General features: G+C 36.8%; 3 protein-coding genes across 3 annotated transcripts in view; 1 reads left to right on the top strand and 2 right to left on the bottom strand.

Annotated features, from left to right (window-relative positions):
• Positions 1-13,121, bottom strand: part of LOC137284430 (trichohyalin-like) — a 73,053-nt gene extending 59,932 nt beyond the window's left edge. The window contains exons 1-3 of the mRNA XM_067816224.1: positions 12,767-13,121; positions 2,221-2,394; positions 181-370 (exon numbers count right to left, since the gene is read on the bottom strand). Of these exons, the coding sequence (XP_067672325.1) occupies positions 181-370; positions 2,221-2,366 (336 nt within the window). The 5' untranslated portion in view covers positions 2,367-2,394; positions 12,767-13,121. The remainder of the gene's footprint in view (positions 1-180; positions 371-2,220; positions 2,395-12,766) is intronic.
• A 162-nt stretch (positions 13,122-13,283) lies between these two features.
• Positions 13,284-17,057, top strand: LOC137283697 (cilia- and flagella-associated protein 299-like). The gene is made up of 6 exons (XM_067815354.1): positions 13,284-13,442; positions 14,066-14,196; positions 14,815-14,905; positions 15,555-15,697; positions 16,216-16,345; positions 16,865-17,057. The coding sequence occupies exons 1-6, from the start codon at positions 13,335-13,337 to the stop codon at positions 16,961-16,963; spliced, it is 702 nt and encodes a 233-aa protein (XP_067671455.1). The 5' UTR covers positions 13,284-13,334; the 3' UTR covers positions 16,964-17,057.
• A 626-nt stretch (positions 17,058-17,683) lies between these two features.
• On the bottom strand, positions 17,684-22,475 carry LOC137283604 (uncharacterized). The gene is made up of 5 exons (XM_067815196.1): positions 22,159-22,475; positions 19,722-19,838; positions 18,965-19,043; positions 18,484-18,639; positions 17,684-18,088 (listed from the first exon to the last, which is right to left on the bottom strand). The coding sequence occupies exons 1-5, from the start codon at positions 22,288-22,290 to the stop codon at positions 18,003-18,005; spliced, it is 570 nt and encodes a 189-aa protein (XP_067671297.1). The 5' UTR covers positions 22,291-22,475; the 3' UTR covers positions 17,684-18,002.
• Positions 22,476-22,780: the final 305 nt, after the last annotated feature.

Here is a 22,780-nt window from a genome sequence, read left to right as displayed (position 1 = left end):
ACTGTGCCACACATGGAGTTACAGGATGCACCAGGATACAAATTGTATCATATATGTACTACTGAGATACATAAATCACGCTGCCATATAGCTGGAATATTGCTGAGTAAACTCACTCACTCATACATATATCACAGGCAAAACTGTTTTGGGAGCTAATTTATATCAAGTTAGTCTTACCTCGATGATCCTGATTCTTTTCTCATAGTCCTTCTTGTCTCGCTCAACCCTGGATGTGAGGTTGACCACATTTGGCCGGTCTGAGTTGGACTGAGCTCGTTTCCGCAAAGGGTCATTCCGCAAAACATAAGGATGACCATACCGTGAGGAGTCAACGAAGCCATCTGGACCTACTTTCCTCTCTTGCTCTCTGCACAACAAAGACCAATACTCTGACATCTAGAGCATTTCACAGCCTGCATCACATATTCTGGAGGTACTGCTTTTGCATGTTTAGAAATTTTTATACATCATTTTTTCACAGATATCATACAATACATCTACCAGGTTGTGGTCTTATTTTGTTCCTGAGGACAGAGTTGTAAAATTTTCCTCACAATGCTTGATTGTATTGATGCCTAGATTTAAATGCACTGACGTCAAGGTTTTCATGTGTTGAAAACAGCTTTCCTTGTAATGTGCAGTCACTATCCTATAAATACAGCATTTCAAGCTTCAAAATGACAATAAGAATTGTAGCATATTCAGCATGACATCCAGTACCTTCATATATTGCAAAAAGATGTGATATTCCACACACAATGTTTTGACTTGACAACTACAGCTTCCTGTCTGCATGTTCTCATCCAGAATTATCAGGGTGCTTAACAACACTAGAGTCTGTATGTGTCTTTCACTAACGTTTACTCAACACTGTTTAATATTTCACAGGAACTCAAGAAATTTTTAAGTTTACATGTCATGCGTAACTTCAAAAGTTCCTAATGAAAACTTTACTCACTAACATATACAATATATTGTGACACCTTATCCAGATTGGATGGTTACATTGGATTGGATGATTCAATGCAAGCACAACTCAAACAATGGAATGCCCAAAGAAATGGGCATTGACAGTGACTATTCAGCTAAACCTGTTGGTGTGATGTGTTGGTTCTATAGCTAAGCATGTGCACGGTTACTTTGTGTGAATTACTAACAAGCACCAACATTCATTTCTAGACACATTGTTTGCAGATATAAAATATAAAATATCTGCTGTAAGTAAAGCAAAATACATCTGGCGCTTGACCTTAGCATATAACTTCTTTCAAAGTATTCCCCATGATGTACAAAGCCAATGTCTGTCAAGAGTAACCTGTGCAAACATAGAAAATCTATAAACGAGCTTAATGCACTGTGGTTGTGCCTAAAATAAACCAGAGGATTCAAGAAGTACCATTTCACTGACAAGGAATATGGACCAACTTAAGATTATGACTACTTATTAACTTGTAGTGTTCTTGTTTCCACATTTACATTCCAACAGCTCACACTAACAACCCTGTGAACACCCCGCTGCACACTGGAGAAAAACATGTCTACTCTTGTCATTGTAGGAATAAACACAAATCTGCAGGCCTCCAGCACTCTGTATGTTTTGTCAGTGTTATAGTTTCTACCCTGGCTATATCATGTGAAAACTATCTGATTGGCCAAGTAGACAGCAATACACATTCATGCCTTAACAGTTAACTGAGCTAAAACAGAACAAGTATAGTGAGATAAAATGTTGTGGATCCTGTTTTTATCTATTTTGCAGTTATTTTACAAAAAAATATACTTTTTTCCCCATGGATCTGAAAATATCCAGAACCATTCTGAAATGAATACTCTAACCACAACAGATTATTTCACGCCAATACTAGCACTGGAATCGTTAGTGTACCCAAAATATCCAGGGATTGAACTGAAAAAAGACATACGTACATATCACACATCATGACAATAACAATATGAGCATATGGCATGTTTGAAACTGATAAAATAACTCTTCTTATAGCAGTCACGTCTATGCAATTGTTGGGTTATCTCCCTTGCACTGCATGTTGACCACCTTGCTTACACTTATCTCTCAGTTAGTCTGACATACATACAGAGTTAAAAGGTACATGGCATTTCTTAATTAGGTTCATTGCCAATATGAATATGTATCTAACTGATCATGAAAAATAAACAGTTATCTCATTTTACATGAAAAATGAAATGTGAGGTTCATACTTGAGAAATGCAGCATATCTCTTGTTTTCAGTGGTTGTGTCCCCATCGTCTGCATTGCCAGGCGGGGCACTGTCTGGTCGGCGGAGGAGGCTATAGCGACTGTAGATGACAGGACTACGCTCAAATGGGAGATCGGTGAGAACCATGTTGGCAGGGTTTGTTCACTCCACGTATCTGCAATTTAACATCAGAATGTACAGAATACATTTCTTACCCTTCACCATGCTGTACAAGATGCAACAAAGGCTGTAGTTTCTTTCTAACAGCCTAAAGGAAAGGGTAAATTCCAAGATGAAGCAATGTTCATAAACAAACATGAGTCAAAAACAGATCTACCTCAATCAGCTTATTTTTCTGTGCAGTTGACCAACATTCATTAGTGAAAACTGTAATGTGTGATGTGACCGTGGTACAACAAAAAATGTAGGACAATATCTAGCAGACAGAAACTTCTTTCTTTCGTAAGTGTGATGTTTCGATATCAATATCCAAATGTCACACTCACAAAATAAAGAAATTGCTGTCTATAAAATACAGTGGAAGCTGTCTAATTTGGACTCGACTGGGACCGACTTTTGTGTAGGAAATTACGAGGAGTCCGAATTGGATTGGTGAGAGTCAAGAGTTAGCTCCCTTGACAAGGAGATACGCATGCACAGTACTTTTACCATGGTGTAACATGTTTTCGGGGTAATAGCGCAAAAGATGATCATGGACATGATTGCGTATCAGTAGATTATCAAAACTGTAACTTCGTCAATGAGTATCACCTCATCTTTTATAAATATTTTATTGTTAGAATGGTCTGTCGTCCGGTGGTTTCCAATGCAACACACATTTCATGTCTTGTCCATAACTATGTGTGCTAGAAGTGACGTACCATGTTTTCGTGTTACTCGTTATATCACAGGGTAACGCCCTTGTAAGGAAGCGCATGTGATTTAATCTTCTCCACAGAAATCAACAAATACAACGTATCACTGCAACATATGTCATATTTGGGATTTCACTTTCTTAGTAAAGTACAAATTCTAGTACTTTTTTCGGTTGAGTCCCATCCGGGATTCGAACCCGCACCCTCAGAGTCAGGCACCTAATCGCCAGCACACAAAGTCAGCCGCCTAGCCCGCTCAGCCACCGCGACTTCCACAAAAATGAAAGTCGGACAACTGGTAGTCTAGACTGCGTACTTTGTGTACCCCTCTGATGAGTGTAAATTGGCACGGCTCCCACGGCCGAAAGCTATGATTACACAATGCCATTTAGAAAGTGGTCAAATGCAACATATGTCATATTTGGGATTTCACTTTCTTAGTAAAGTACAAATTCTAGTACTTTTTTTCGGTTGAGTCCCATCCGGGTGGCTGAGCGGGCTAGGCGGCTGACTTTGTGTGCTGGCGATTAGGTGCCTGACTCTGAGGGTGCGGGTTCGAATCCCGGATGGGACTCAACCGAAAAAAGTACTAGAATTTGTACTTTACTAAGAAAGTGAAATCCCAAATATGACATATGTTGCATTTGACCACTTTCTAAATGGCATCGTGTAATCATAACGTATCACTGGTTCAGGCATTTTGTCACTGACGAGAAATTATTGGAGTATCGTCTTTTTATAACAAAACCGCATACCATCAAAATGACACTGAGTGAGTCGTGTGAGCTTGCTGAACATCTTTGTTGATTCCTTTTGTTAATTGGTTATCATCACACTTGATAATCCGTTTGAAGTCGGTAATCAGTTGACTACAAAGCACTTCCGCCTCAGGCAGGCCTGCTAGTCTGAGTTAATTAGCGATGTTTTCATAGTAAATTACCTTGAAGGGCGGAGATTTCAGTCCGAAATCCGAATTACATGAAGTCCGAATATGTAATGTCTATGTGTAATGATAACTTAGTTAACTTCTGCCGGGACCAATATTATATTATAATATACTATATTATACATCTCAACTTCTAAAATGCCACTCAAACATGTTTAAATAATGATTGAATCTCTATTAGGTGCATTTCTCATACTTTCAGTACATTTTTACTGTTGCTTTGAACAATCTCTGTACCGTTGATTTGGTCAGGTTCAACTCAAGTCTCCTTCACAATCCATCATTTCCTGTATGCAGGTTTTCCATGGATAAGTACAACCAGGCATTGATGGATGGTGTAAAGGATGATCCACACCACAGAACCTGACAGCTTGGCCATTTCTGTTGTCCAGTAAATTTCTACTGAAATGGTAGTCAGACTCAGAGAAGCGTACTTTCCCACATTGAGTTTCCTAGATTATTCTAGAGTGAGTAAGAACTGTTCCTCTGGATTCATCGACAGTAAAACCATCACTTATGTCATTGTATCCAAATTGTGTAGATGTTCATGCTGTTGATTACTGGATTATCTGGTCCAAACCTTATTACTTCCATGTTTACAAACTGTGCCCACACAGCTGAACTACTGCAGTAAACAAAAATCAACCAGACCATCAACTTGTCACAAAAAGAAAGAACAGAAGAAGAAAAATCAAAAGTGAAACGTGTATCTAGATCAACTAAAAGACCAAATACCCAGAAATCTACTGGCTACACTGCGTTTCTGTGGTTTCACATGACAGATAACAACTCTTGTGTTTTCAATGATGATAGGTTTTAACATTTCTGGTGGATTCCGGAAAATGTTCAAATATCAGAAATCTGTTGAGTATTAGTAAATGATAAACGTGTACTATTTATATTCATGTGGTAATTTTGTACAAAGAGAAAATTTGCAATTCATCAGTCATGATCAGTTTCTGACTCAAACAGACTGTAATGGAAGTTAGTTTCCAAGTACAAGTACTAATTCCTAACTGTCGACAGAAGTGCAAGGGAAGTTTTCTCCTTCAGCGATATATCAAGTGAGGATGTTAAGCTGTCTAAAGCTGTCATCAAATACGAACATGAAAAGCACAAGTTTCAGAAAACCATATGCACACCCAATAACGACAGGTGTATTAGGGCGAGCTGACCCAATAAAAACAAGGAACAGCTGTGTCCTTCTGTTGAATGTCAATCATATTTTATTTCACTTCTAATGTTTTGAGGCTTTTTCCTGAACTGAACACAAGTGCTGCTAGTGTTATTTAGCAGCTAATACTCAAGATAACCTACCATATTCCTCTATCATTGCAAACACAGGATACACTGACAGTGTAGGTACACATATTGCTTACCTGAGACAGATTATGACAGTAAAACCATCCACCTTACTGATCTTCATGTGATCCCCACAAAAAATGCTTGACTTGTATACATACAGCTTACAGTTGAATACACATTGTAACCTGAACAAGACAATGTCATCGTGGCCTTCACCCTAAGTTCTGGTTCTAAGCATAGTCATAATGGTTTTAGATCTAATGCCTCAGTCATAATGGTTTTAGATCTTGCTTGACTTGCGTAAAGCTGAAACTTATCACACAGCAGGCAATTTTGCCACAGTTTCTATCAAAATTTGTTGAAGAGTAATAAACAGAATATTAAACTCTCTTCAGTGAAATGCCATTTTTGTTTAACTCATAAAACTCATTAAAAAAAAATGTTATTGTACAGAAGGTCGTTAGTATCCTCTACCTGTCACGTCACTAACATCTTGACAAAAAAAATACTTAACTCGCACATCACTCACATCTTGACTGAAATAACCTCATCTCTCACACCACTTGCATCTTGACTGAAATAACCACACTGACTACTCGCTTGTTGAAGATATTGCTGTGTAATGTTTTTGCGGCAATATCACACTTGTACTAATGTCACAATGCTAATGCCACATCTTGATTGAAATAACCACATATCTCATGTCAGTCAGTGGTGATTCTTGACTGAAAGAATCACCACTCTCATGTCACTCATATCTTGACTGAAACAGCCACATTTCTCATGCCACTCACATCTTGACTGAAATAGCCACATTTCTCACATCACTCACATCTTGACTGAAATAATAGTAATTCTTATCTTAAATGTGTATGGTTTTACACTGCATGAAGCAAACCATTGTTGATAAAACCTGAAATACGATTCATAATCAAGCGTGGAATGGAACCAACACCTGCAGCAGAACAAGCAAACACTTTAACCATAGGACCTACATCATCAATCATATACAACTAAACAGAGACTCGTCCAAGGACTGAGGACAGTCTCCAGAGGTTACATGTACTACTCAAAAGAAGTTCAAGAATACTTGATAAATTAACTGTAGTCATGGGTGCTCTTTAACTTATTTAAAGCAGTGTATATATGATAAAGCATGGGATTTCATTTTTAAATATTTTCAAATTAGGTGCTTCAGAAGATGTTTCAATATGTTATTAACAAAATCAAGTGTACCAACAAGGGGAACCATTTTTCAACTACCAGAGAGAAAGAGGTTGGATTGTGCCTATTATGCATACATGTATGTTGCTATGGTCATTCATAATGCTATTTCAAGGTATTTCACAGAGAGATTTACTTACATTCATTTGTCTGCATATGTCCAAAATGATATTGCCATGAGTCCTCAATTAGCGGATCTCATAAACGTAGACGTACATTAACCTTGAATGCTGCATTCTTGACTAACCTACGTGCACTGGGGCACAGTTCCCAGGATACATAGCTCCTGGAAGAACTAACTCTACCCTAGATGAATCGTATGAACCATCAGTCCACTGTGGACCACAACCCATGGTGTCTCCAGAACATCCTTGGAAAAGCAAATATCTTAGTAACAATTAAGCTTTAATGATTAATTTCCAAGAATCACTTAACAGACCAGTACGTGCAAAACAGCTACAAGAATATGTTTGGGTGGACAGTTTACTAGGCAAAATACTGGTGGGTGATGATCACAAAGAAATGCCCAACGCAGTATGGCTGGATAGCAACATACCTGATTGATTAAGTACAACAACCAAGAGCTCCACACGACTTCTGTCTGGATACCAAGAAGCAGGATTTGTTAATAATACATGACAGTGGTGGGTTGGAGCAACTGATACTGCATCTAAAGGAAACACCTGCACAACTTCAATCAATACACAGCTCCCATGGGTTTACACAAGAGCAGCTCAGTGTATCTCAAGATATGTACTGAAACAATTAGTTGATTGTTGTTTTATTGAAACCTGAATCCACACTCAGTAATAAATTAGAGAAAATGATGCTGATTGAGTGGCATTGTCACTGACAATGTACTGTTAATATATTGCTATTTCATATATTTATATATATGTATCAAATCTATTCAGAAGAATAGTACCATCAGTTAGGGGTGGCCTTATGCATAAAATTGACAAAAGTCAAACCTGATTTGGGCAAAATGATTTAATCTCTTGACATTTCAGAAACGGATTTTAAAGGTTAATAAAACGAAAGTAAGAAAATTGAAAATACTGAATCTTTTTATTAGAATACAGTACACCAACCATTAACTTCTAATACCTCAATATAAAGTTTCATCAATATCACATTGTATAACCTGGAAAAAAGTAGGCTTGAAGGACAACTGGTCAACCTGGCCCCTGGTTCAGTCATGTTTACAGTATACTGACAAGTTTTCCTAAAACTGTGGTTCAAGGAAATTCAACAAAACTAATTCCATTGTCTAAATAGGTGTCAACACGGTCAATCACAGAGATGCCATCCCCAAAGTGTTGCAAATAGTAGTTTAAACATTCAAAATTAGTAGTTTGACTATAAACTTAGTAGTTAACTAAATAAACAAAATCAAGACAAATTCTGAGAAAAAATGAATGATATTACGGTCACATGGTTAAATTATTTCCGCCGGAACTAAATGTGTCAAATCGCAAAAGGTATTGAAATCTGCTTCGCTAAAATTACGTTTGTTATTCGCAATCATTTCAGTTCAAATATAATGAATGGAAGGTATGTGAGCTCCGAAAATGTATTTCACCTTTGAAAATATATGTTTTCGTCAATACTAGTATATCTAAATGTTGATGCATTTTGTTCAAATTTCGTAGGATTTCTAGTGGAATCATATTGGCATAGTTTGAAGTTAAGATTTGTAGCAACTACGATAAAATCGTAGAGGGTGGCATCTCTGCAATCACACCAGTCACAAAACAAGTAAAAAGAGTTTTAACAAATTAAAACTGGATACATAAAAAAATATTTTTCACTGAAGTCTACTAAAAATATAACACAGCCAATTCTTTAAAAATCTACATGAAAATTCTAAATTCTGCCAGTCTGGTTTAGTTTGAACTTTTGCATACTTATCACCTGAGTTCTGTTCAAAATGTTCAGTGAGTGCTGCTAGTATTTTCTGGATTATGTGCCTTTGTTGGTAACCAGGATCTTGAATCATGCAACACACATCCCAGTCACTCTCACGCCATGCTTTATCTGCTGATACTGAGCAGTGACTGGAAAAAACACCCTTCCATATGAAAGCAAACCAACAAGTGCTGATACTTCATCTGTCACAAAGAATCCAAGTTCTTAAATTTTAGAAACAATATCCCTGTGTTATTTCACATTAGAGGTCATATGCAACCAAAAAACAAACATAATTAAAATACGATCATCCAGACTCATGTAAGAATGTCGAGTTTTGATTGGTTCACAAGACCTTATCATTTGTTCATAACATATCACATACACTGCTGATTGTAAAAAAAACAACAACAAAAACAACCCAAATAAACAAAATTATAAACATGCAATTGCGAATCAAAAGTGCAATAGTTTATATCTGAGGATACTTCCCTTGAAATGAAGCATCCGAGACTTAAGCTAGTCAGACTGGGTGAGTGTGCACTTAAGTGTAATGAAGTCTTTCATTGGCTGGTTTATTTGCCAATACACTTAGGGCTTGTGAGTATAAAGAGATGATCTGTTTGGTTGGCATTTTAGAAGTATGGTGAGTAATAACAAAGTAGGATTCTTTATAGATAACTTTGTTTATTGTATATGATGCAAAATTTTGGTATGGATTCAGATACCATTGTCAAGCAAGAGTGTTTGGACATATTATATTGAATGTTGAAAGACCTTGGGCTGTAACTCATTACAGCCGGGTCCCATCAGAAACATGGAAAATAAGGCCAAACCAATTTTATTTCTTGTTTTACGGATCTGCCAGCCATATTTTTTCAAGAATAAGAAAAAAAATATAAAATTAATTTGTGTGTGATATATTTGTCTTTCTTTCACCAAACAGAAAATATTTTGGAACTTTGTCTGTTTGTTTTAGATAACTTTGATTTAAACAATGACAACCAGTTAGTGCATTTTGTTGTAGAGAGAGCATTCCATAAACTTGCAGAATCATAAATAATTGACTTTCAGCAAACAGAGGTGCGAAATTTAGGAATAGCCAAATCTGATTTGTTACACAAGTAAAAGGTGGAAGTGAATCTATCAGGTAATCATGTGCTTGCATATTAACAAGTTTGCAGAAAATACAGAGTTTTCTTAGTGTTCATCTAACTTTCTATGGTAATCAACCAGTTTCATTGTATAGACTACTTCTTGAAGTATATTTTGGCAATCTGGTTACAATTCTTGCTGCTTCAAGTTGCACCATTTTAAGTCAGGTACACCTAGGGCAATTATCCCACACCTCTGACACATATTCTAAAATAGGCTGAATATACATTTCATACATACTAGAAAGGATATATCAAGGTAATACATACTTTGGCATCCTTAATGAGGAAACTATTTTTTAGGCCATTTCTGTCACAGCAGATACATGACATCAGTTTGTATTATCTGAAAAGATGACACCAAGGTGTTTATGTTCATGTAGACATTCTAAATGTTCACTATTGAAAATCAACTCAGGAACTCGTGGACACTTTCCATTTTTAACAAGCAATGAATTTTGTCTTTTTGTCATGAATTCAGGTTACACTTAACTATCCATTTGTCAGCCCATTCATTCAATGGTGCCAAGTGATAGTTAAGAGTAGCTACTATGGATTTTACATCTATCAGCAAGTATAAGAATCCATCTGTAAACATTGCATCATGTACAATAGAAGATGTAGTTATCCATAAATAATGTACATAGAAGATGTTGGGTTTTGTAAATAAATGCTCTCTGCATTTGCATTTGATCCAATCAACAAATACTGAGATGGTGAACTACTGCGTGGCTGGCAACTGTCATTCGTCCAAGTACAAAGCAGGACTTGAAATTGACAATCTGTGTTGCACCAGTTTCTGTCTGATCCAGTCATCTGAGAAAAATGGATGCAGTTTGTTTGCAACCCACAGACATAATAACATGTCACATGTACAAGTATCACACCTGCCTGCATGTGCATGTCACAGAGAAAGAACTCAGGTACACGAGCCCTAAATCAATGTCTTTTTATTGTGCATAGCCTGATAGTTCAAACTGCGATCAGAGACTGAAGCTATGTAATGCACATTGTAATTAACAGACAGGCAGCCCAACATTGAGTTTTGTCTCTGACAGAGACTACTTACCACAATCAACATATTTTTCTACAGGCACATGTTAATACATTTCAGTTTTCAAGCTGAGCCAGTTCTAACAATGAAATTAATATTTCTAATGCTACACTATCTGGAAAACTTGGTTTGCAAATCTGCAGACCCAAGATGTTCGTAGTCACAAGGAACATCTTTTGTTCTCCAACTTCGACCATAGTGATAATCCCTGCCCGCATCACTTGCTGTGCTCTTACGAGTCATCGTTCCAGTTCAAGTCACACTAACCTAATCACTGTGCATGCACTATGGGCGCAGTACAGCACAGCTTTTGAAACTACTCTACAAACCAGCACTGGGGTGAAAGTAGTGAATCATTTGAACCCTGACACTGCAGTGTTTTTTTTTAATTGCATTATTTTTCAACTTTATAAGTTTAATTACCATTTTGGATAATTTGTTACTGTAAGTCCATTCTGAAAGGTATCAGAATCTGCAAAGTTGTGCTTTGCACTGCATGTGACCTTTAAAAATATATATCCAGTGTTGGCTCAAGAGAGGGTTTTGGAGTGATTTGACTCATCAAATTCAGTGAGGACCCCCCTATTTTTACATCTGCCCATCTATTTAACATTGGAGGGGTACCAGAAACATTATTTTCATCAATTTGGACCCACTCAAAATTTCACCCAAATCTAACACTGTATATTTGTATATATATACATGAATACAATAATACACCTAACCCAAAGAATTAACATGAAATTGCTCAAAGGCATTTAGAATTTGGTGTAGTAATACAAGGCAAATCTTGTGTATAACAACTTCTTTACTTGTTCACCACAATGTTTCTTGGCTAGTTCTTGCCCTTTCTTCACGTGGATAATAAACTAGCCCGTAAATGTTGTAGAAAACAAATATAGAAGTTCACCTGAAGAAGGAGCATGACTTTGCTCTGAAACAATGTGTAAAGAATACAAAGAAGTTGTTATCCATAAAATGTGCCAAGTATTCAAAGAAGTTGTTATTCATAAGATTTGTCTTGTGTCAGATAACAAGTTCAAAGCAAAAGACATACCATATTTTTTACTGACAGACTGACAGCCATTCAGTAACTGAGCCTAGCCATATTTTATTGGGCAAATCCCAGTGTACGTTTGCCAGAGAAGAGCACCAATGCATTCTACACACAGTCTTTGTCCACAGCCACTAGTCCCAAGCCAGTCCTAGTACAATTCTTTGATATGCCGAAATTTCCAGTTTTATGACACCAGTCGGTAAAAAGTTGTCTATATATAGGCATTAAAAATCTTATGTATGGAGCATATGTGTATCAAATTGTGTTCAACAAAGAGGTTTCCGAGACAATAGATCTAATAAGTTTGCAATATTTGGCCCTAAACCTTCGGCAAAGGACACTGATTTATTAATTCGAATTAAAAGTTTCCCAATACATCTGTACTTTCAAACATAAAATGTGTACAAACACCTACCTAATCTACAAAATGTTAAATCCTAAATAAATCAGAAAATTTCAATGTGCCAGCACACAAATAATTTTAGTAAATAAACTCACACTCATCTGTGAGCTGAGCCAGGACAATAATACAATATATTGTCTTTGCTGGGATTAATTAAAGCATACAACATGGCTTAAACCATGCTTTTCATGCAATCATCTGTGAATGCTCCACATCCATTGGGCAGAAACAAATACAACGAATAACAGAAAAGCATAAGATCAGTTTGTTTATAAGTGTGGCATGTACAAACTCTACATTCATGAAACCAAGTTCATATGCTTTCTGACTCCTTCGGCTGAGTGAGCTAAAATATTGTTGGGGAAATTTTGAAAACTATGTTACAGTACCTCTAACAACACATTATCTAACACAAGCTGTAGTTGATGAAAATATGGCAATTGCGAAGTTACAACCAGCACACTGACAGGCTGAAAAGATCTTGTGATGATATGCAACTTTCTCAACTGTTAAATAGCAGGTGTCCTTTGTTAATAAAAGCAGGTGCCCTCTATAAACAAACAATGAATACACGATATATGGTCATAGGAGCTGAGGACATATAAATGAAAGGATACTTACAATTTATCCTCGCAGTTAAATAATCTAATAGAAGGGCCCAATGTGGTTGCACCTCGCACGTGGTGATTTCTCATCTAGTTGACTACAAAACGGCAACTTTGGCTCTGTCCATAGCAGCCGACATGCAGTCACGGACTCAGAGTAGAGGTCGTCTTGGAGATAGTAATTCACAAAATATCAATTATTGTATGACGATTTAAATGCTACTATTGGGACGACATGTCAATTCAGTCCTTCCGCTATTTTGACATTCAAACTTAGGTGTCACCATCCCGCCAGTTTCCATGAAAACGTGACTCCATTCAGGTTGCTATGCAAAACTATATATCCTTACGCAAGTACCGGCATTTTGTGTCGTCACTGATAAACAGCTATTAACGTAAGAACGAACTTTGAGTGTATGCCCTAAAGTTTAAGAATGCAAAATGCACCTACCTTTATAACACACTATATGTACTGTGATTAAGGCATTAAAGAGATCAACATTTAATACTGCACTATTTTCTGTCACGTCGGTATATCCGTCGATTCCTTGTTGGCGAAAGGTCTCATGTAAACAATCTTCAGCATGGAGGAGGAGGTACCGAGTGGAAGTGACAATATTGTTACAGAATTCAACACATATGAAGATTTCCTGGATTCACAGATAACGTCCTTGGATTTATATTATCTAGAGGTTGTACTGCTTTTAACTTATTAATAATTAGTATTTTCTTGGTGTGTTTTTTCGCGTGACCGCAAAGTTCTTTCCAGAATGACAATGATCATTGTCATGATTGCCCTGTGGTCAAACTGGAAATTTTCGCCAAGGAGTCTTTTGATAAATGTTTATATATTTACAGATAAATCCCTAAATCCTTTTTTTTCATTGTTCTTGTTATTGCCGTTTCCTAACAAGTCGCCTGCGGATACAGATCTCATTTCATAATAATTGTCCTTTTCGTAGCTGGTTCATTAACATTGCGAGTAAGAAACAGAGTTCAGCAAAATGTACACACCTCAGTGGATAAGGAAATGTTTTGATGGAAGTGTTGTTTTCTTTTCAATGGCCAGGCAAATAGATCACCTCAATGATATTCCAATATGCATAATAATAATGACACTTGATTCAGTATTGTGGTTATACGTGCCATGAATATATATGTGTTTATGCTTTACCTATTTTGATATTTTTACATGACTTATGCATTATTGTACCTTAAAACAATGTATTTAACCATGACCTTTTGGTCTTGACAGAGTCGTTTACTTCCAAGAAACACTGGCAGTCTTTCTCATTGATGTTAATATCTCTCATAGGATGAAGAACTTGCACGTCAGTTGGTGGAACTGGGCTACAGAGGCAGTGGGGAGGTTCTCAAGCGTGAGGAATTTGAGGCCAGAAAGAGAGCAGCAGAAGCTAGCAGACTTTCCAAACGCAGCCAACAGAAGTGTGTTTAAAACATATATTTAATCATATCTTACCCTTCAATGATACATTGATTGTGTTCACTATGATTATTTCATTAGCTGTGCATGTCCAAGAGGGTGCTATAAATTTGAACTATATCATGCTTTTTGCTTGTCTTGTGTTTATGATCACATATCTGTATGTTGGAGCTTCATGTTTAAGCGTATTAAACTGTTCACATGTACCTCTTACACTCAATTCCAAACGTTTGCATCATTCCATAATGATGTGATACAGTTCTTGGTAATAGTGCTGTAACCTCATTGTTTAGTGAAGGCTGAGGGTGCTATTCTCAGTCTCCTTACCCCTTACCTTAAGCTAAAGAAATCGAAAATGAGCTGACTTTTACATCAGTCGTAGTAGTGGTATATTGACTACAAGGGGTATCATAAAGAAATCTCATTATACAAACTCTGGATTGCTAAGTGAACACAAAATCATCCCAGCCTACATTTCTCACCTGCATTCTGTGCATCATTTTGAAAATGACAAAAGCGGTCACCAATATGAGAACAAGACATGAGGCTTTGTGATATTTAAGTTGACATTTTGATGATCAAATATTGTGATTACCCACTCTGTTGTTATGTTGTCACAGAACCTTAGCAAGCTCCGGCAAGGACCTGAAAGATCCTTTCTCAAAAGCTCTGGCTCAGAGAGAGGAAGCCAACAGAAGTGGCAAGATGACAGTAAGTTAGCCTTCCACCTACTTCCATCATATTTGAACTATTGAAAGACTTGTGTGGGCAGAGTACAATATTAGGTGCACCTAACTAGAAACAAGAAGACAACCAGATACAAACCAAAAGTACCATGTAGGTTCACAATGCCAACAATTTAGCTTTGTTTTTCAGTGGCAGATCCAGGAGGTGTGCAGGTGTTACAAACAGACACACACACTGACACACACAGTGCATCAGACAAGTCAGCAAGTCTGACACCCAATGCTTTTACTCACCTATCTACCAGAGACCATCAAATATTGCCTTTTAGTTTGAGGTTCATTGTGGTTTATCAAAGTATTGAATTTCAGATTTTTTTACCTGTACTGAGTCTGAAATACATTTGCATATTGAGAATGACTCGCTTTAATGTATTGTGCCCACTGGCATCCCTTAGCTTGTGGTTTTAAATCCAATATTTGCAGTTACATTTCTTTGTAAATTTATTAGTCATTCATCGTAAACTACATCTACAATCTGCCTCTTCATCTCAGTTTGATTTTAGAAGCTGACAAGTAATGATGTAACTGAAAAAGCATGGTTTATATATACGGTCTACCTCCTACCTACTTTCATCTGTTATGTCTCTATAGGTATGTCATTGTTGAACTTTCAGACCATTATATTCATCCGCGACAAAAATGCCAGAGGCCAGGAGATTTCTGGATATATAGATTACGCTCATCGTTTGAAGACTGAGGATTTTGAGCCTTATTTTGGAGGTCGCAAGAGATTGTTGCCTCGACCATCAGACCTGAGGTAGGACATTACAGCCTAAAATGTCTGTAATTCACACATAGTTTCACATAAACGGGTTATTTTTTAATTACTGTCTTACAACAGACATGCTTTAATTACTGTCTAACAACAGACTTGTATTATTTCATGTTTACAGTAGGTTTTGGAAAAATAAGAACCTGAATAAGACTTTTCAAAGTGTGTAGGTGGTTTTGTCTTCTGAAACAACAAAATAATGTTATGTAGCTTCTTGTGTGTAACAATTGGATATGTCATATATCTTCTGAGTGTAGCAAAGGATATACATATGTTGTGTAGATTCTGATTGTAACAAAAGAAACAAGTTGCAATCCATCAAATTTGTCCTGTATGTTGTATATAATCTGATTGCAACAAAGGATATATGTTGTATAGATTCTGAATTTAACACATGATATATGTTATGCAGTTATAACATGAGATGTATCTAGTGTAGCTTCTGATGTGTGAGAAAGGATATAAATTATTTAGGTTCTTATGAAGTGTTCTTATTACCCCAGCTTCTACAACTGGGAGACTCAGACATCCACCTCCAACCCAACACCCAACTACCAAGTCATAGCAGAAAATGCCTCAGGTTTGCTCTTCAAGAACAAGAGAGACCGGAAAATTATCAATGTTGATCCGAAGGTGATTTGAGTTTTCATCCAGTCATGTTAACAATACCCCATAATGACTGAAAACGGTATATCTGGTCGGGTAAAATTGTAATAACTTTATAAGCTGCTGAACCATAGGTCATACTGCCTCAACCTATGTATAATATACCGAACTACAACATAGTAGATCATGAATATTGTTGGGGGAGGTGGGGGAAGGGGGATAGTTTTCAGTTAACAAAGTGTTCAGTATATATGTTATGTTGTTGCTTTCATTCAGCTGTTTCAAACTATGCCTTGAATTTTCAGAATGGTAATTAGTAAATTTAAGTTTTGGGAGGCAGAATATGGGTACATCTGCCATTTAGGGTACCAGTAAGGTTTCTGTATTTTGGCTTTGTTTCGGGTAGATTTCTGTATACAGAAACTGAAATGGGAGACAGTTCTATGTTCACAACAACCCCCACTTAGCGTTATTTGAATGGTCAGTGTTATTGAGATTGTAATGAAGTGTGTTGAATTTATGTTTTTCCATGGCAATGTGTTGCAGGCTCAGACACCAGGAGACAATTCTACTCGGACTGTGGTAGAGACACCAAAATTCATCCAAGTTGTCATCTATGATCACATTACAAGGAGAAAAACATGATGTCACCATGATAGGCACATTTATCTTTTCTGTATATACCTGAACTTGTGAAGTCATACTTTGTCTATTTGTAAATATATATTCATCATTACAAGACTGTGTCGTTTTATGTTCACAGAAGTACTGTCTCGGTCATGTCTAGTGTTATTATAGTGTCATGATTGCTAGAACATTGTAAATGGTGTAAAAGATAGCCATGATACAATCAAGAAAGGATCATGACGCTATGAGTTAGTGAAGGGGAGGGGGGTTTTACATCATGTTAGCAATATTCTAGTAATCATGACACTATGAGTTAGTGAAGGGGAGGGGGGTTTTACATCATGTTAGCAATATTCTAGTAATCATGACACTATGAGTTAGTGAAGGGGAGGGGGTGTTTACATCATGTTAGCAATATTCTAGTAATCATGACACTATGATAACACTAGACATGTCCAAAACAGTATCTCTGGGGTACCACATGAAACACCAACCAGACATTTGGGTGATAGAGGGGTGGTCAAAATGTCAATATTGCTTATGACCACCGTGAGCCGAGATGATGACGCATGGAAACAATCAAATATTGTACAGCATGCTGAGTGTTTTTGCCACTCATGCTAGTGTCGTAAGAAGTTGCAGCTGTGTCAAATTATTGCCAGACAATCATCATGTGCTGAGATCCTTGTCACCACCAAATCTGGCAGCTAATGTTTACCCCAAGTGAAAGCATGTACATGTAAAGTAAATGTTTTATTTACATGAAATGAAGTTAACAGCTGTTACAGTGACATGTGTATATGATAAATGAATTAACATGAAATCACATATACAGATAACTTACCCATCAAAACATTCATTATTGTAATGTTCATCTCTGCAAGTACTGTCGTTGTCCTTTCCTCAAAACTGTCTTAAAGAATTGTAAATGGGGCTCACACATATCTGTTAATTTATTAATGGATTGGTCTAACTCAGTTGATATCTGATAGAACTGAGTCTCTGGGTGGAGATTACCAATCAGTTCCTTCCAACATTCACCTACTGAGTAGTGTCTTTAGCATGGTGAAGGCACATCAAACACGGACGTGTTAGAAACTGGGGTGGAGAATCCGTTGAAGAATAGAGTCAAATTAACATATGCTGAAACAATAGAAAACTTTGCTATAGAAATTGATATCTCCAAATAATTGCTAAAATCTTTTACTTAGGTAAAGACTATACTTTATGAATGACTAGCTTTATCATGATAATTGATATCAACCCAAGAGAAGCATCCATGTGGCCAGTTATGAAAGATGGGTCTGTTAGCAGAGGAGAGTTGCATCCCTTAACTGGTCATGTGGTTATCCACAGTTTGAAAAGAGTCCAAGGCCTGTAAAACTTTGGGCTTCCATACCACAATAAAGTACCCATGTAAAGTACCTGTGCCACTGAAATGCTAGTCAAAGCTGCTGTTAAATATATATAATCAATCAACTGTATAATGAGATAATGAAATTAAAACAGTAACCAATCAATGCACAATGTGAACTTACGACCACTGATATCCTCAAAAATGGGCGTACAACTGTCTTGTGCTACGGTGATGGTAATGTTCATCTTGTAAGGATCCAGTGAAAATTTCCAGGCATTAAAGGCAGTACCATATTTTGGGAGACCAACATAGCTTTCACCAAGAAATACTGCAGAATCTGAAAGAGGGCAACATATGCATCAGCTTTTCATTTTCATTTTCATTTTCATGCGTTGTCACCATCACCAACATTGGAACCAGTTCTAAACTGTCTTGTTTTGAATAATTGAACGGTAGATCAGATTAGTGAATTAAATTGAAGCTCATTGTGCTGCATTATTTAAAATACCTACATGCATCTGCAGTACATTTAAAACCCATTGTTTGGTTGTTGCCTATATGTGATATTGTCTTAAATATTGTTCAGTGGGACTTAAAAACATTGTCATGCTGCCAATTTTATCAACTCTGGGAATCTTTGTCATTTCCCAATGAATGCTCACCTGGGATGCAACGGAGCATGGGGACAGGGTTAGGAAAGGATGTGCACTGGCCGGTTGGAGAGATCCTGTATGTTCTCCCCTGCAGATACATAAGTAAACGCAAGGGGGTTAGGTTTTATAGCTCACACAGTATGGGCTGTGGATGTTAGTCTGACATCCTTGAGTCTTTTCCAAACGGTCAGAATGTGATAAAGGGTCCTGGTCTGACCGGTTACATGGTGTAACCATACACTGGTGATCCAGGCTGAGGTGAACATATCTGTAGATCCTGTCTGTTCCACACAGCCATAAACATTTAACCCCCTAACTACACCAAAGATTTGTCTTGATTGTGGTATGTTCTGTTCCATAATTCTTTTGGGACAGAAATGCATGTTGATAGCAATGTCACATTTAGGACAATCAACATTTCACCGACACAGTTCTGCACACTGTCAAGGAGTTACCCATCACCAAATCGGTGTCTCAGATCAAATCAAGACTGAACGCCACCCAATATCTAACATTTTTTAGAATAACACAAATGTCTGTTATATTTACTATTTGGCACTAACTAAATCACAAACAGTTGTCCTGATTATAATTTGCCATGTACCTTCTGTGTAAATCTCTGACAAAAGACATGTTTCTAATGCTGCTGACAAAATTTACCTGTGCCAGTTGAATAGTATGTTCCAAACACAATACAATTTATTACCTGTTTTCCAAGCAATGGCAATGACATGTCATTACAAAACATTTCAAACATGAAACTTACTTTGTTGTGGTCAGTGACAGTCCTAAAGCCTTTAACAGGGGCAGTTCCGGGTCTCAACAACATTTCTTGCTGGGCTTCCTTCTTCAGTTTGAAGTCTGAGTAGAATTTAGAGTAAGGCTGCAGTCAAGTAAAGAAATAATAATATAAACAATGTTTAAGGACAGGTTGCAGGATGAGTAAACATACAATAATATAGACAATGTTAAGTAAAAGGGTTGCAGGATGAGTAAACAGACAATAATATAGACAATGTTTAAGGACAGGTTGCAGGATGAGTAAACAGACAATAATATAAACAATGTTTAAGGACAGGTTACAGGATGGGTAAACAGACAATAATGTAAACAATGTTTAAGAACTGGTTACAGGATGAGTAAACAAACAATAATATAAACAATGTTTAAAGACAGGTTGCAGGATGAGTAAACAGACAATAATATAAACAATGTTTAAGAACTGGTTACAGGATGAGTAAACAGACAATAATATAAACAATGTTTAAAGACAGGTTACAGGATGAGTAAACAGACAATAATATAAACAATGTTTAAGGACAGGTTGCAGGATGAGTAAACAGACAATAATGTAAACAATGTTTAAGGACAGGTTACAGGATGAGTAAACAGACAATAATATAAACAATGTTTAAGGACAGGTTGCAGGATGAGTAAACAGACAATAATATAAACAATGTTTAAGGACATGTTACAGGATGAGTAAACAAACAATAATATAAACAATGTTTAAGGACAGGTTGCAGGATGAGTAAACAGACAATAATATAAACAATGTTTAAGAACTGGTTACAGGATGAGTAAACAAACAATAATATAAACAATGTTTAAAGACAGGTTGCAGGATGAGTAAACAGACAATAATATAAACAATGTTTAAGAACTGGTTACAGGATGAGTAAACAGACAATAATATAAACAATGTTTAAAGACAGGTTACAGGATGAGTAAACAGACAATAATATAAACAATGTTTAAGGACAGGTTGCAGGATGAGTAAACAGACAATAATGTAAACAATGTTTAAGGACAGGTTACAGGATGAGTAAACAGACAATAATATAAACAATGTTTAAGGACAGGTTGCAGGATGAGTAAACAGACAATAATGTAAACAATGTTTAAGGACAGGTTGCAGGATGAGTAAACAGACAATAATATAAACAATGTTTAAGGACAGGTTGCAGGATGAGTAAACAGACAATAATATAAACAATGTTTAAGGACATGTTACAGGATAAGTAAACAAACAATAATGTTTAAGGACAGGTTACAGGATGAGCAAACAGACAATAATATAAACAATGTTTAAGGACAGGTTACAGGATGAGTAAACAAACAATAATATAAACAATGTTTTATGGACGGGTTGCATGATGAGTAAACAGACAATAATATAAACAATGTTTAAGGACAGGTTACAGGATGAGTAAACAGACAATAATATAAACAATGTTTAAGGACAGGTTGCAGGATGAGTAAACAGACAATAATGTAAACAATGTTTAAGGACGGGCTGCTGGCTGAGTTAACAGATAATAATATAAACAATGTTTAAGGACGGGCTGCTGGCTGAGTTAACAGATAATAATATAAACAATGTTTAAATAATGTCTGCAAGTTGAGTAAACAGTTAATGTAATATAAGCAGTGTTATGCAATGGTGTGCGAGTAGGCAAACAATAATTTAAACAATGTTTAACCCCCAATGGTTTGTCCTTCACTTCATCCTTAATACCATTTGATTACACAATGCCATTTAGAGGGAAGTCGCGGTGGCTGAGCGGGCTAGGCTTCTGACTTTGTGTGCTGGTGATTAGGTGCCTGACTATGAGGGTGCGGGTTCAAATCCCAGATGGGACTCAACCAATAAAGTACTAGAATTTGTACTTAACTAAGAAAGTGAAATCCCAAATATGACATATGTTGCACTTAACACCATTATTTTTATAACTGCATTTTATTGGTCTTCTGTGATTGATTGTTTATACATGTACTTCTTTGGCTCTTGTAAACTATGGTATATATAGTATGTTTTATACATCTGTCTTTAATCAACCGAGGAAGGGACAAGAAGGAGTCCAGAAGTGTTGTGTTATACAATAAATGGGATAATTGTTTGTTTGTCAGTCATATTAACAGTATATGTTTACAGGTACTTACTACACAAAGTCATTAGCCATAAAGTTTCTCTCTGTATATCTGAAATATGAGGATATTCTAAATAATGAATCATCGACCATGCTCACGTCAGTAGACTATACTGTAGTAATGTCATGCTTCCGGGGGAAAACAGCTCGAGTTCCCTAGCTGTGATTTCTCTCTCATAGCCATGACTGAAATGCCCTGATCAAGAATCATTTGGAGAGGTGTTACAACGTCCAGTAATAAATCATCCTCTGTTGAATGGTCCTTCTGCTTACCAACGGGTCTTGGTTGATTTTGCCCCCTTGTGCAGTGTAAGATTCCCAACTGTTGGGGAGACAACATTTATCTGGATCTTGGGCCACAACACATGATACCACACAGATCAGGAGAATGTAGACTGCAACCATCTTGGAGATATTCAGCAGGCAGAGGTTTTGAATTTGCAGTTAGTTGTGTTGCATTTATACCAGTATGAACATCTAGGTCAGGTGTCCAGTTTATTCAGGGCATACAGTGTATGTGTCGGTGGATATAAATAGCCCTTGAGTCAGTTCCCTGTCACAAGTGTTGTGTACACAACTGACAATCACATGATCATAAAGTCTGGCTTTTTCCTACCTGTTCCTACCGCTCCCCACACGACTGATACAGACAGGGTGTGCATTATCCCCATCACTGTGTACCATGGTTATGTTAGCACAGTCATAGCTACTCTCATGCTGAAAGACCCAAATGGGACTCAGCCTAAAAGGATATATGATTCTTTACTTGGACTTTACTGAGAAAATAAAATGCCATTCTAAATGTATTAATATATTAGAATGCCTTCTTCACCAAATGCCGACTCAGACGCTTAACCATGTCACTGATGTTATGAACATGGGGGTCATATCAAAG

This window comes from Haliotis asinina, chromosome 5 (genome assembly GCF_037392515.1).
Source record: "Haliotis asinina isolate JCU_RB_2024 chromosome 5, JCU_Hal_asi_v2, whole genome shotgun sequence".
Lineage (NCBI taxonomy): Eukaryota > Metazoa > Mollusca > Gastropoda > Lepetellida > Haliotidae > Haliotis > Haliotis asinina.
This window is presented reverse-complemented; position numbering and strand designations above follow the sequence as displayed.

Bases quoted from the DNA above. Each gene is read 5' to 3' on its own strand.
- LOC137283604 (XM_067815196.1), bottom strand. From the start codon at position 22,290: ATGGTTGCAGTCTACATTCTCCTGATCTGTGTGGTATCATGTGTTGTG. The intron at 19,044-19,721 runs GTAAGTTTCATG...ATGTATCTGCAG, and splicing joins CTGTCACTGACCACAACAAA to GGGAGAACATACAGGATCTC. The intron at 18,640-18,964 runs GTGAGCATTCAT...GCCCTCTTTCAG, and splicing joins CATGCTCCGTTGCATCCCAG to ATTCTGCAGTATTTCTTGGT.
- LOC137283697 (XM_067815354.1), top strand. From the start codon at position 13,335: ATGGAGGAGGAGGTACCGAGTGGAAGTGACAATATTGTTACAGAATTC. The intron at 13,443-14,065 runs GTTGTACTGCTT...TATCTCTCATAG, and splicing joins TGGATTTATATTATCTAGAG to GATGAAGAACTTGCACGTCA. The intron at 14,197-14,814 runs GTGTGTTTAAAA...ATGTTGTCACAG, and splicing joins TCCAAACGCAGCCAACAGAA to AACCTTAGCAAGCTCCGGCA.